General features: G+C 46.1%; 1 protein-coding gene across 4 annotated transcripts in view; it reads left to right on the top strand.

The window, feature by feature from the left end:
* Positions 1–8,862, top strand: part of brat (tripartite motif-containing protein brain tumor) — a 151,385-nt gene extending 142,523 nt beyond the window's left edge. For all 4 annotated transcript variants that reach the window (XM_075878695.1, XM_037421259.2, XM_075878688.1 and 1 more), the window contains one exon: positions 550–8,862. In XM_075878695.1, coding sequence (XP_075734810.1) covers positions 550–2,043 — 1,494 coding nt within the window. In that variant the 3' untranslated portion in view covers positions 2,044–8,862. The remainder of the gene's footprint in view (positions 1–549) is intronic.
* Positions 8,863–15,332: the final 6,470 nt, after the last annotated feature.

Here is a 15,332-nt window from a genome sequence, read left to right as displayed (position 1 = left end):
CAACATGCTTTACTGGCTTTATTCTGTATACTAATGCACTACAATATTATTATTGGTATTATTAATACTGATTAAATTGTTGTGAGCACATACTATGCTGTTGGGCTAGTACTAAGGTGTCTCATTGGTTTTACATTGGCTTCAACATTATTAAGACGTTCTAGCGCGTAACATCCTGTTAGATGTTCTCTTTGCTTTTAGGGACCTACTAGGTATGACCTGCTTGGAGTCAACAAGTGTTTGGTGATGCTTCTTGCCTGCAAATAAGGTTGCACTGGTGTGTGCTCAGTGTTTAACTTGTGAAGTCTCTAGAAATCACAGAAATGATATTAGACAGTACAGAGGTGTGCACTTCAGCACAAATGCATTTAGCTGGACAGACTCGTGAAAGTAGTACCTGGCTGACCTGACAAGCAGGTTCGAACTGCAATTTCTTGTTTGAGAAGTTTGCTGTTCCGCACACTGTTTTTAGTAGCAGTGTTAAACAAGAATGAAAAGTGGTTGCTTTTTCACTACAAATTATGCTATTCTCTGCGTCCTCCTTCTCAGGTTCAAGAGACCATTGAAAGGATCCACCAGGTGTGTGCCTTCGTTGAGCGGCTGACTCGCTTTTCTACGAGCACCGAGGCTCTAGTCTTCAAGCAGTTACTGGAGACGAAGTTCCAGGGATTTTTGTCGTTTCGGCCGGAGGCAGGGCTCCACGGCATGGACCTTGAATTTGTATCCAACTACCAGGCAATCCAAGTGGGCGTGCGCAACACTTTTGGCTACATCAAGCAAGGTGGAGCACCTGAGGGGGCCCCACGGCAGCCACCCATTGCTCGGCCCAATGGTGTGGTCCTTGGCCCAGCTGAGCGTAGTTCCACCCTGCACCAGAATGGACATCATCCACCACCACCTCCAACATCTCCTTTTGAGTCCAACCTCCTGTCAAAGAGATTTAGTTCAGCCAACAGTCTCGGACCATTCTCGACCAGTCTTGCCGACGTCAGCCCATACGAGAAGTGGTCCAGTGGAGGTGCTGACATTTTCCATAATGGCTCGGACTTCGGCGCTCCCCAAGATGCTCCGGCGCCTCCACCTCAAAATGCCTTGGCCGAACTGTCGTCTAAGTACCTAGCCAGCACAGGAGTAGGGCTGTATCCGCTCAAGTCGCAGATCAAGCGGCAAAAGATGATTTATCACTGCAAGTTTGGTGAGTTTGGAGTCATGGAGGGCCAGTTCACGGAGCCCTCAGGCGTGGCTGTGAACGCACAGAATGACATTGTTGTGGCTGACACAAACAACCACCGCATCCAGATCTTTGACAGGGAAGGTCGCTTCAAGTTCCAATTTGGCGAGTGTGGGAAGCGCGACGGACAGCTTCTCTACCCAAACCGAGTGGCCGTGGTTCGCCAGTCCGGGGACATCGTGGTGACAGAGCGCTCGCCAACGCACCAGATTCAGATTTACAACCAGTACGGGCAGTTTGTGCGCAAGTTTGGTGCCGTAATTCTGCAGCACCCGCGCGGCGTTGCAGTGGACCCGAAGGGCCGCGTTGTCGTGGTCGAGTGCAAGGTGATGCGGGTCATCATCTTCGACCAGAGTGGCAATGTGCTGCAGAAGTTTGGCTGCTCCAAGCACCTCGAGTTCCCCAACGGCGTGGTAGTCAACGACCGACAAGAGATCTTCATCTCTGACAACCGGGCGCACTGCGTCAAGGTGTTCAACTACGACGGGGTGTTCCTGCGGCAGATCGGTGGAGAGGGCTTGACAAACTATCCCATTGGGGTCTGCATGAACCAGGGGGGCGAGATCCTGGTGGCGGACAACCACAACAACTTCAACGTGACTGTGTTCACCCAGGACGGGCAGCTCGTGAACGCTCTCGAGTCCAAAGTCAAGCATGCGCAGTGCTTCGATGTTGCTCTCATGGATGACGGCTCTGTGGTGCTGGCGAGCAAGGACTATCGGCTGTATGTCTACCGCTACGTGCAGCTTCCCGCGTCGTCATCTGCGCCTCCAGGCTCGGGGGGCAGTGGCGGCAGCGGAGGCTGTCTCTGATGGGCGAGTTTGGGGCCATATTTGTTGCCGCGCCTTGTTTGCACAGGCTTTCTCTCTCTCTCTCACACACACTCCTTTCTCGTTACATTTTTGTCACCATCATATGACCTCATTTCTTCGCATGCCTCTTGCCCTTTTACATTTTTCTTTTTTTAGTGGTTTTGTAATGGCGAGAACGATGTGTATAGCTTTTTTTTTTTAATGAGAGCAAGAGGTGCATCGTTAAAGAGGGAGACAAAGCCAGTGTTCTCTCCCCCTCCCCGATTATTTTTTTTTCTCTTGTCATGGTCTGTGAAGGACTTTACAATGTTTAGCCAGTGATTGGCAGTTTTTATCAAGAAGGCACCACCACTGCTGTTCCTTTTAAACATGACTATTTTTTTTTCTTTATGACAGGCTTGCTGTCACTTGTGTTGTGGCCTGTGTCATGTTTTTTTTTCTTTGATCTGATCTACTTAAGTTATTTGGGGTTTTAGTGCATATGGTTTCATTGTTTATTTAAACCATGTATAATCTACACACAGAGGCTCTTGTTATGTTAAGTAGCATAGTTGTTGTAGTGTTGTTTCCTTTTCTTTTTTTTACATTTTCTGATTTTTTTATCTGTTTGGTTTGTGGGATTTCCTCAACCGATATATTATTACTTTTCGTTTGAAGCTTCCCCTTTATTTAGTATTGTGTCCGGTTAAGTCTGTTTGCTGTTTATTGCATTCTTTGTTTGGTTGGCTTCTTTTTCCTTCCACCCCCTTCCCCTTTTTAGTATTTTGTTTTCAATGTTTATTATATGCTCTCTCTGTTAGATCTTGTTTGTTTGGGTTGCCTAGGAGAGCTTTTGAGGTTACAAGCTTTTTGTGTATGGTCCTAGTCATAAATCGTGAATGGTGCAGCGAAGAAAAAAAAAAGTAATGTGTTTTAGGAGCCCACAGATCACACACACATACACACATTCATGTACACACGGTAATTTAAGGAAGGCTGCAGAAGAACAAGAGGTAGACAATAGTCATGCCAAAGAGATGTTGTCCTAGGCAGGCATCTATGAAGGAAGTTTGGGGGGAGGGGGGGGGGTAGTTTGCACTGCCATATTTTAAGCCAGTTCTGTCATCAACCAGCTTCTTGAGGCAGCTGTGATTGGTTTGATGCCGGCATGTGCATAGAGGGGCCAGTCATAAGCGCTATCACTCTTCATTTTACTCCCTCTCAGGTTTTAATCCTGTCATTTTTTTTTTCTGTCGCCCTGATGAGCCATGTGGTGTCTGGCATTGGGTTTGTTACCTGAACGTATTTGAGTAATTCTGTGGAGCTTGGAATGCTCGCATGTGAAGGCAGTTGTGCCAAGTGTTGTCGTTGTGCTCCCCATCTCCCTAAAGCTGGTGTATGGGGTTTCTCCTTCCCAATCCCCTCTTCTCTGTTTGTTTTATTAGCGTGACCTGTGAAAAAACTTCTGTCAATGTGTTTAGGGTTAGGGGGTGGGGAGCTTACACCAATAGTCCCAGGAGATCTTTCCTTATCCTCTTCTGCCCCCCGTGTTGTTGAACAGTTAATACTGCCATCGTCCCCTAGGTTGCGGTCCCTGGCAGTTGTAGCCAGAGGCGGCAGCGCCTTCTCCAATTACTTTGACGTGATTCTCGTAGCAGCTGCAGTTGACAATTCTCGCAGGTGGGTCTAGGGGTTGATCGTAGCTTGTTGAACGTGGGGCAAAAATTTTACCACGTTAAGGGTTTTGAATTCCTTCTAAAGAATGTAGTACGTTCCTCGGGCTCAGTTTTCCTTTCTGCGGCTAGTCATTGGGGGCTGCCGTCGTCTGAGGAGTTTCCCTGTCCAAGCTTCGTTCACTCGAGGTCTTATAAATTGTGTATGACCGTTACCGATTTCACTACTGCATGTGGGAGAACCCGCCAAACCAAACAGAGTAATGAAACGCGAAGGCCAAGAATGTTGTCCTTGCTGTCTGGTCTGGAGCTTTTTATAAGAGTTAAGTTTTTTTGTTACTTTAGTTTGTGTTGTTTAAAAGGAAGTTTTAGTTTGCGCCATTCTGTTTTTATATTTAGGGAGCAACGCTTTTCTTGCTGTTGGCACATTACTGCTTCTCTTTTCGTGTGTTCAGTGGTTTTCCTTTTTTTTTCGTCTTATGCATTTACATGTTACTGCCATTGGTATAGTTTGCACTACACAACCTGAATGTCTTCTAGAAGTGGCTGTGCAGGAACACTTCATGCCTGTATGCTTTGTTGTATTTTTATTTTTCGTCTGATGTATTGTGTATAATTGAACGCACATGTATTGCTTGGTCTTGCGTGCAGGCCTGGCATTGTGGGCCACATAGTGCATGACGTTACTTGGCATGTGAAAAAAAAAGTGGAAGGTGCGACGCGCAATGCTCAAGGTTTCGACGACCGCCTCACAGCAGTGTGCATTTTTGGCTCGTCGGCAGCAGATGTGAACGCTATGTTGTTTGCTCCTATATAACTCATTTCTCTACATGACAGAATTTTGCAGTTGTGATTCACCAAGCACACAAACACGAAGTATTCTGTTGAATAAACTATTTTTGTTGTTTCAGCAATAAGTGAGTGAATGCCAGCATGGGCAAGCAAAGCATGCAAACACGTTTTGCAGTGGCACACGTTTTCTGAGAATCTCTTGCTTCTGTTAGAAGGAAACTGTTGGTTCTTCGCTTTTCACGCAGGGTCTGACGATGCGTTGCATGCAATGAAGGCTGCGGGCTTTTTCCTAGCCGCATCCACACTGCTGTGGACAGAAGCGCTCATGTCTCTTTTTTTTTTCTTCTCAAGCTGTGCTACTTGGCTTGGGTCGTGTAGGCAATGTTTGCGAGTGCAAGTTGTCGTTTCAATGTGCCCTCTGGTTGTCTGTACAAGTGTGTGCCTGTATTTGTGTGTGTGGTTGTACATGTGTCTGATGTGGTGATGGCCTTGAACATCGGCTGAGGTACTCCCCCATCCACAACCCTTCGCCCCATCCCCTGCTGCCACCCCATCTATACATATCCACTACATCGTTTGTTGCTAGCTGAGGTGTGAAGAAAGGCCTGGTGTGTTCTTGGGTCGCCTGGCTTCCCTAGCAGAGCTCTAAAAAAAAACCCCGATCCATTTTCTTCCTTCCAGACTATGCAAGTATGCATGGGTAGACGAAGCTGAATGACCACGCATTTTTCTTCTGTAGTGGCCACCATTGAATATCGCGGTTTGTCGTTTGGAAGCATCATTTGTTTAGCTACGCTCATACATGCTTTGGCAAACATGCATGTGCCTTCATGCAGTGCTTGATTGGCTTTTATTCATTTATTCTCTATGCCACATAATTGTTTCGTGTGCACTTTTCATTATGTGATCTCCTTACTCTTCTTGTTTCTGACAGTTCTAATTCAGCGGTCTCTGGTGCCATTACATTCCGGAGTTGTTTCCACAAACGCTACCACTTTTTGGTTCTCCTCCTTCGCAATCTTGAGTGCTTGTAATTGCTGTGCTCCTAGGGCTTCCAAGGCTTTTGAGAAAGCTTAATTACCAAATCGCCACCATTGCTTAGTCTTTTCGGATGAGGGAACTGGCTGGAGCAATATACCATCAAGAGAACATGATCAGACCTTCTGTGCACCGTCTCACGCTGTTTGTGTGCTGCAGATTTTTTCTGGGAGTGAATCTTATCGCTCTAGACCAAGCCACAAGGTTCGTTAACATTTTATCCAGTTAGGTTCGTCAAGGAACACAGTTGATTGCATATTCCATATTCCAGTTTACGATGCCAACTTGTCGAAAGAGTTTAAGGTTTTTAATAGTACAAAACCACATGTCTTTACGGCAGTTACACAGTTTCATTTGCATTTTTTGTTTCGTATGCGCGTGTTTTGTTTTGCGTTGACATTTTTGGAAGGTTTATTATTTAAAGAGGAAAAAAAAAACATGAGATGAAGTTTCTCGTTCTTAATATATTATCTCCATGTTCACGGCATATACATATATGAAAGTATATACGTGTGTGCATGCATGCATATATTTATACCGTGTATGTGGAAAGAAAAATGTTGAAACCGTTTTGTGTGAACGTGCATTTATCATTGCAGTGTGGAGGGCTGTTTGGGATGAGGGTGGTTGCTTCAGGTGTTCTGTTTTTCTCAACACCCATCGCCATTGACGGGGTGTCTCGGAGGCTCTCTTACGAAGGTGTTTCACTTGCTCACCTCGCTCTCTTGCAAAAAAAAGACACTTCCCCTCTCGTAGGTAGGTGCCATTTCTTAGTCTCTAGGCACACCATGCACAGACGATGCTACCAGGCGTATGTTACACTGGCATCCCAACCGCTAATTTTCTAGGACAGTGCACCGACAATGAGCCCATGTTCGTGGAGCCTCTTTTTTGACTGCTACACAAAGCCCAAGAGGATGCCTCCACAGCAGCCCTGTAGATGCGCAGTGTTCGTTGGCTTTGCCAAGCATTGGCGGACAGGCTGGCGTCCAGATCAGAGGGCAGTGGTTGCATTGGAAGTTGGCATTGGCACTTCTCTCCACTGCATTTCATGTTGCAGGACAGCCCGGTCGCAGCGTGCAACTTTGGCCTTGGAGTTATTTTTTTTTAAGCCTTGTGGGGCCAGGCGGTACGGTGTGTGCTGCCTTGCCTTGCCGCTGGCTCCGGTTGTACGTGCCTAGTCAAGTGCCACTTTCATTGCATACAAGGTCAAAGAAGGCTTCAGTGCTAAGAAGAGGAAAAAGAAAAGCAATGTGGTTTCATTGCTCTGTCCTGCTCTCCCCCCGATATTTTTTTAAACGTAGGGCAGCAGTTGTGCGAGTTGTGTGCTGTTCGTGTTGTCCGGCCGTCTTTCGTGTGGATGCCCGTACATTCCCGTCAAGTTTTTCAACTTGCGTTTTTTGTCTCGGCTGCTGTTTCTCTGACTAGTTGCTGCAGGTTGCATGTTTTCTCTCACTACTGTTTGTCGCCTTCTCTCTGTCTCGTCTGTCACTGCATCTTTTCTGTTTCTAGCAGACGTGCTCAACACTTGTTCAGAGCTGTTATTTATTTGTTCCTCATCATTTTGAATGCTGCTGCGGCAGTAGTTTTAAGTTCTTTGTTAACGGGCTGCAGGCCATCGTGTGACTCCATATTGACGTTAATGCAGTTTTTCTACCAAGAGTTCCATGGTGTGAATTTTTCATCATCTTTGTGTGTTTTCCAGTAAAGTGATTGTGTCGTTGTCTGTCCCATGTGCCCCTTTTCCCCAGTGATGTACAGAACTGAGTTGCACTCATCGGTTTCTTCTCCCTTTTATGTTCATCGTATCAAAGCCCCACGAAGACCACACCCCACGTTTTATAGCAGTCTGCACTCTCGAGCCATTAATTGGGGCCGGGGGCTGGCTTAGGCTCACCACCGATATTTGTTGCTCTCTCTCCAGCAGGGGTATAAAAAAAGATTATCGTACAATGTTCACTACATCTTTTTGTTTACTTTCAGAAGAAAAAAAAACTTGCGTGTTGTGTACAGCTGAGAAGCTGCTTTTTGACTGTACGAATGGTGTTTCAAGAGTAAACGTTGACATCTTTAGTATTTTTTATACGCAAGCGCTCCCGAGTGGTCGCCGACCGGTGAATCGTCCAGGTGACCGCCCCGTGTGGGTCGGTGTGTTCGTATGCGTTTTCCAAAGAATGCTGTTGCACACCTTGGGAATTGGTTGCTGGCTGCATCTTTTGGAAAGCAGTGAAGTGGTACAGTGCAAGGGCGTTTGCAAAACATGTCTGCTACCTTGCCTGAATCAGATCTCTCCAGCATTGCAGTCCGGGAAAAAAAAAACATCAACAGTGCGACAATCTTAAACCGGGGGAAACAGACTTTGCAGACTTGGTATTTACACAGCTGGCATGCGACCCCAGTGCCCCTTCCCCATCAAGGCTGGCGATGCTGTAGTCGTGCAGAAGAGATTGCGGTGCTGTGTTAGCAGCAGCGACAGTCTTGGTCGGGTTTGGTTGTATGAATGGCGTCTGCCATTTCGAGCTCCTTGCTTGCAAGCCGAATCAGGCGCCTAGCTGCAGGTCTTCGACGTGAACCAGTACGGCGGTTCTAAGCCTTGTGTGTTTTGTTATGTTGGTGCTGCAAGAACACAATGATTTATAAGTAAACTGCGTTAGAGCGGATGGAAAATGCAAAAAAAAAAAGCCATCTAGACAGGTGAACAAAGTAAAGCGTTGCGTAAACGGCGTGTTTATTTAGAGAAGTCCACCACTTCACACACGCAGAGTCAGTTGTTAAAACAGAGTGGCACCCTTAAAAAAAAGTTTTCTGGAAATGTTAGTGCTTCTGGTTGGGCTTTCGGTTCGTGTTAAGAATCGCCGAGTGTTAACGCATTCACCCGGAGTTTTTGACGCTTTTAAAAGTTCAATTTCTTTACTGTGTGCTGTACAGTGTAGACTCTCAGGAGTTACTGCTTAGTGCTGGCTGATGCACGTGTAGTAATTTGGTGCCTTTTTAGCGTCAATTGAATGAGGCACAAAAAGAGATTTAAAAAAAGTGGGCGCCAATTTTTTTTTCTGGGAATGGGCATTTTGCTTCCCTTTTAGTCTCCTTCGAACAGGATCTCTTGTGGAAGTGCCGTGAGCTGCTCTCGAGAATAATCAGTACTGAATTTAGGCATTCTTTTCTGGTGCAAGGTTCAATGCGATTCTCACAGGCCTTCACATTTCTCTCATGTGTGTGTGATGTAACTAACTTATTAGACCAACATTGTTTGTACTTTTTTATGTCTACTCCCTTTTTTTGTTGAGATTTAGTGTATGGGTAACACATAAACAATAAAATATTTTTGTTTTGGTGAGCACATGACTGAAATTTTGTCGTCTACTCACATATCCCTTAGGGCTATGTTGAGATGGGCACTGGAGCGCGAATTGATCTCAAATGCTCATTGCTATATTTACTGCCCAGACTATCGTTATTGGTTCCTGTGACGACAACAACAAAGGAAAGTTTCTACCTTGGTATCATCTGAATGGCATGTACCTCTTTCACAAGGGCCCTTTCGAAAGGCCATCCATTTGATGGCCGTCTATACGCCGAAATTATTTGGACGTAGTTGGCGCACCACTACGTGGCAGTTTGGAATGACCATTGAGTGGTTGAAGTGTTTCTCGCAAAAATTATGTTGCACTGCGGACATTAATTTTCGTATTGAAGTCGCATAGATAATAAAAATTCACTTTAAATCGTTTGTATATTTGTTGAAGTATAAATATTTTAATGAATGATTTATATATAGTTACAAATGCATATTTAACCGTTGTTGAGCAGCAAAACTGGTGAATGATACATGATGATATGGCAAGATGAAGACGAACATGTTCATGCTGTCGAGAGCATGAGCAGTTTGTACTTTTCCATGTGGCAAAAATCCTTTATTGAATTATTTTCAACACTCTCATGTACTGCCTTTAAATTCTGCAGGCCTGTGTGCTGAAATTTGGGTCCTTGTGCTCAAAAACTCCAGGTGGTCTAAATTTCCGGAGACCCCCACTAAGAAGTGTGGCAGCTTGGGCTAGTTGGTATGGCTTGAGGATAGTTATAGCGCGAGAACAAAACGACGATACAGAGACAAGGACACGTGTCTTTCGTGTCCTTCTGGTCTCTTGTGTCGTCGTTTTGTTCTCGCGCTATAGTTATCCTCACACCCACTACGGTGATTCTCGTAATCATATGGTGGTTTCGGGACGTTAAACCTCGCATATCAATCAACCTTGCCCTTGACAATTGAGCCAATAGACCATTGGTTGAATGGTCGTTCAGGTGCTCGGGTGACATGGGTATTAAGGATGTCTTCGAAGGATTGTGCGAACGAAACTGGCGTGTTTTGCCCGAGAGATTTTAATTTGAATGCACTGTTCCAAGTGAAGAGTGGTGCTGGCACATTTTCAAAAATGTTAATTGTACTAGATAATATCTAAATGAATCTTTTGGGTATTAAACTGAACGCCTTTATAAGAGACATACACCAAGCAGATCGGTTTCAAAAATGTCCAACTAGACCGTTTCGAACTTTGTCTCTGTTAATTATTGTATCTTTCCGCTAACTACAAATGCCCGCGAAATAAAAAAAATTGCAGCATAACCTTGGAGTGAATAATGAGTGGGGTGAAGCGTCAGTCCGTCCGCGCGTCTGTCTGTTCGTTCGTGCCTCTGTCCGTCCGTACATCTAGTGAACGCTCCAAGTACTGACATCCAGCGGACATTCTAAGGACTAAACGAGAGGCCCAGTGGCTACTACGACACGGGACATACGACCCACGGCGTAGGGAGCTTCGCTTAAAAAAATACCACGTGACAAATTTACTGGCAGTCTGGCGCACCTACACGCGCCGCTATTCTGGTGAACTTTAAGGGCCGGTTCACGCTAGCAGTAAGCCTGCCGTAACGGTGCAAAGCCGTAGACCGGCGGCTGGCGCCGTCCGTAGAACATGGCTGCCCCTCCGAATTCAGTTGTCGACCGCCTCGAATCGATCAAGCGACCGCCGTGCACTCTGTAGCGCGTAAGCTCTGAACTGATGCTTCCATTCACTTTAGACTCAAGTCCTTTAGCTTCGACAACACAATACTCAAATCGATTCGGCACCGTTTTTGAGAACAATGCTCAAATGATTGGTGTTCTAGGCCTAAGCAAGCCTTCCCAAATCTTGGAGGGCATACATTAGACGGTTTTTTTTTTTGTTGTTGTTTTTGCTAACCCTGACTAGCTGGCGCCACTTGTCGAAACGCCTGCTTTGGGGACGTCATTTTGAATAGCTGTGTGCTTCTTTAAATACTGGACAGGCGAAAATGCTCTATTCACTGCTAGAACGTAGTTTGAACACGTAGATATTGTGAAAACCGCGCAGCAAGAAGCAAGCAGCTCGAAGTGTCCCGCGGCAGACGCAGACGATGTGGAGAGGTAGGTCAGACCAGACGACGCGGCTGCGCATGGTTGCCTGAAAACGTCAAACGGCGAGGCGTGCTTGCACGCCTCGCCGGTGCACTAGCGGCCCTCGTTAGGGCTGCTAGCGTGAACCAGCCTTAACGCTCCGCGTACGAACAACACGCTTCCTTCGCACCGGTTCATGATAGCAATAAGCAGACACACCGGTTATTGCTTTTGTGCCCTATTGCAAAACGTGTTCATCACAAAGCTACCACCATCGTTGCGGTCCTGTCCAGATGGCATAGTTGGGCAAATGCTATGGTTATTCGTACGCAGACCATTAGGAAGCACTAGAATCATCGTTCGCACTGGTGCGCGAGTGGGTTTGTCACGTGGTATTTTAATGCGAAGCAGCCCTTTGACTGAATTGTGTAATGCTGTTCCTCCGTCTACACCGCTCCCCTCGCCGCAGGTGTTGGAGCAGTGCCAAATAGGTCACGCCCTCCTAGCAGTGCGCGGTGACGTTTCTCTCCCTCTCCTGTCACGTGCTCGCCGCGTGTCAGCTCTACCTCGCTTCACCGTCACCCGAGCACGAATGAGAAATGTTGACATGTTACTTTAAAATCAGCGCAAAGTTACGAGGTGGAGGTAAATGATACTGTACACGACTTCCATGTCATGATTATCATGTTTGGATGTGTCGTTTACCTTCGTCATTTATTCATGTCACGTGATACCAAATATATATATGGAGCTAGCGAAACGGCCGCGAGCACGCTATGAGTGTGGTATGTTGTCATGTTTTTACATGACACGCTTGTCAAGATTATCATGTTTGCACCAGTCATATATTTTGTCATCCAGTGACGTCACGTGACAACAAATTTGGTGTATGTGGAGCTAGCAAAACGGCCGCGAGCGCATCATGCAGGGCCCAATATACTCCAATGTAGCGTTGACGCGCGTGCACGCTACATTGCAAATTGCGAGCACTCTATAGTCTGACGCCAGGTGCGACCAGGGTCCGTCGGCGCGGCCCGACGGCAACCGGCGCGAAATGTGACATGCAGCATTTCACGCCGGCGCGTTATCCAGATGACACTGCGTCCCCAATTTTCGACACGGAGGGACGCTGGACGTGCTGACACACGCATGCGTCAAAGCAGCGCAGCGCGCCTGCGAGTATATGGCAGGACCAACGCCAGGCATGGCAACGCCACCGTGACGCGACGAAACGAACGCTGGTGGGCACGCGCACCGCGTCGCGTTTTGGCTGTGGCATGTAGTCATGTTCTGACACGACACGCATCTTATCTTTATCATGTTTGCACTAGTATCATATCTTCGTCATCCTTTCACGTCCCGTAATACCAAATTTGGTGTAAGTAAAACTAGCGAAACGGTCCCTAGCGCATCGTGATATTGGCATGAACACATGTTGTTACATGACACGCAGCTCATGATTATCATGTTTGCACCAGTCGAAAACCTTTGTCATCCATTCTCGTACTGTAATACCAAATTTGGTATATGTGATGCTAGCGAAGCGGCTGCGGGCGCATCATGAGCGTGGCATGTAGTCATGTTGTTACATGACACGCATGTCATAATTTTCAGGCTGGGTCTGTCCCTTACGTTCGCCATGCAATCATGCCGTACCATACCAGTTTTGCAACATGCCATTTGAACGAAACCACCAGAAGAGCTGCAGAACCATGAAATGTAAATCGTGACACTCATGACATATATGTCATGATTGTCATGTTATGACTAGTCAAATATGTTCTTCATACAGTCATGTTATGCCATACCAAGTTTAGTATCGATACCATTATCGAAACGGCCAGGAGAGCTAAAAGCCGTAGGCGGACATACAGACAGACAGATAGATAGATAGATAGATAGATAGATAGATAGATAGATAGATAGATAGATAGATAGATAGATAGATAGATAGATACGCTCAAAGTCACCGAAGTTCGCTAAGAAATGCTTCGAATTTAAAACTTTATTCCTAGAGGAAGAGGTACGGTGGTGGAGTGTCAAAGGAGCCTACCGAGCGTAGGTTTCCGCTACTCTCTTGGCCCAATCCAGAATCTGGTCCTGTTCCTCAGGTGCCGAGTCAAGAACACCGATCGCGTTAAGGAATACACTCGGCGTGCGGGTAACACTGACGAGACGCGAGCCAAGGAAGCCGAGCGCAAGTGTCTTCAACAAGTCCCCCCTCTCGTGTCTGCATTTCAAACAAACGTTTACTGTATAGTAAAGGCTACACCGAGTTTCGCTTCAGACCGTTCGTCCAGCACCCGCATCAACGCCCGTTCCGACCAGGTCAACGCGATGCACACCGCTGCTGCTACTAAGGGTTCCCTTCGAGGAGATGGTCCATAGTTTTTAGAGGCAAAGCCCCTTGGGTCGTCACGGGACGACCCAAGGGTCAACAGGGGACATACGTCGTGGGTCGTATGTCCCGTGTCGTCGTAATCATCCTATAGTCGTAGTAGCCAGTTGCATTGCATTACATGTCAATAAAAACGGTGTCGCAGCATATCCACGGAGTGAATGACGATAAGTGGGGCGAAGCGTCCACCAGTCCGTCCGTGCGTCCTTCCGACAGTCCGACCGCCCGTCCGTCCACTTCGCCACACTCGTCATCATTCTTCTCGTTCATATGCTGTGATTTTTTTGTATCTCGCGGGCATTTGTAATTAGCATAAAAACACTAATAATTAACAGATATAAGTTATATGAGAAGCTGTCTAATCGAACTTATGCAGACCGATCTACAACTTTCTCATTGAATTTTTTATCCATCTTCGTTCCTTCAAAAGTTAGTCAATTAGAGAGACCTAATAAATAATATTTTAGGAAACAAAAAATTTCTAACTCCAGGCAATCATCAGCAACATGAATTTGGTCGCGTCGTAATTGCGTGTGTCGGCATATTTTTAAACTCTGGCAAAAGATAGCTGGGGCACCCTGTATATTCTTCTGATGCTCCCTTTACACAATGCCCTTTCTGCTGGGCCTGTAAGATATTTTGAATGAATGAATAAATGCGTGAATGTACGAATGAATACTGAAGATATCGGTTGCCGTTGGTGGCGCCAAATCTACTGCTTCCCGACCCCATCTGGCGAGAAAAAATTCAGTTAGCCTTCGCTTTCTGTACCTTCTCTTTTTTTGGCGCATTTAGTGGCCATATTTCATTTTATTTGCTGATCAAACACACTGACTCCAAAGCTGCCCTGTGAAATCAGCCGATGCGTGTGCGCGTCCTTCCCCCACCGACGGGCTGGTGCGCATCGAGGCAACCCAACCGACGCACCAGCGCAACGCACGACGTGCCACCCATAGCAAGAAGTGGGGAAGTCATGTGTATGTGTCCAAACGTGTAAGTGACTCGCCCACACTAACCGCCATCTGTACTGATGCTATGCGCAAGTTTTTACAGCGGATGCGCAGCACGTGTTGCCATCTCAGTTTTACAGGAAACAGAAATCCGCGACAAAATTAAGCCGCACTGATAATCTCAACCACATTTTACTTTATCTGGAGCTGAACTAGTCAGCTCTACTAATCAAATTTGACCTGCGGCTTCAAGAAAAACTGCTTCAACTATGAACGTTCGTGCTGAACTCCCGGTTGGAATGTTGCAAAATGAATTAATTTGGCAAGAACTGTGTTTATTCTTAATAAACTATCAACGGCGCATTGAGTTTACTGCAATTTTTTTTTTTACTTTGGAGTTTCAGATAGCGGGATCGAATCCCGGCTGTGGTGTTTGCATTTCGATGATGGCGAAAATGATGTAAGCCCGCGTGCTCAAATTTGGTTGCAAGGTAAAGAGCCACGGGTGGGCGAAATTTCAGGCGCCCTCCTCTACGGCGCCCCTCATAATCATATGGTGGTTTCGGGACGTTAAACCCTACATATCAATCAATCTTTCCTTTGGAGCTTATTTGTGGCTTGAATACCAAGCAAGTGGGAAAAGATGTGCTCTTGCTCTTATTTTTACTGTGTTCCTCTTTGAAAATGGTATTGTTTATAGTTCCATAGCGAGAATTATACTCATAATAATACCACTTCTGTTCTATGTGGCTGCAAACACGGCCTTGAAGTTAAGTAACCTGTCTACTTTGGCTGCATTTGACTTGATTTCTGGATACTTTTTTGAATCCAACCAATGGCAGCCTTGTTGAATATGCAGCATTTGTGAATATTTTGGTACGAGCAAAAAGAAAGGTGCCTTATCTCTCCCTCCTGAAGCGTGGTCTTGACAATGAAAACATCGTTGAGCATTCGGCAGATACATAAATATTAGGGTGCCTTTGGCAACAGTGCATTTTTAAGGTGAAATCTCTGTGGTTCTGTAATGAATGAAATGTATTTCTGCGCAG

The sequence above is a fragment of the Rhipicephalus microplus genome, chromosome 2 (genome assembly GCF_043290135.1).
Source record: "Rhipicephalus microplus isolate Deutch F79 chromosome 2, USDA_Rmic, whole genome shotgun sequence".
NCBI lineage: Eukaryota > Metazoa > Arthropoda > Arachnida > Ixodida > Ixodidae > Rhipicephalus > Rhipicephalus microplus.
The sequence above is the reverse complement of the archived record's forward strand: the minus strand, read 5'-3'. Positions and strand labels throughout refer to the sequence as shown.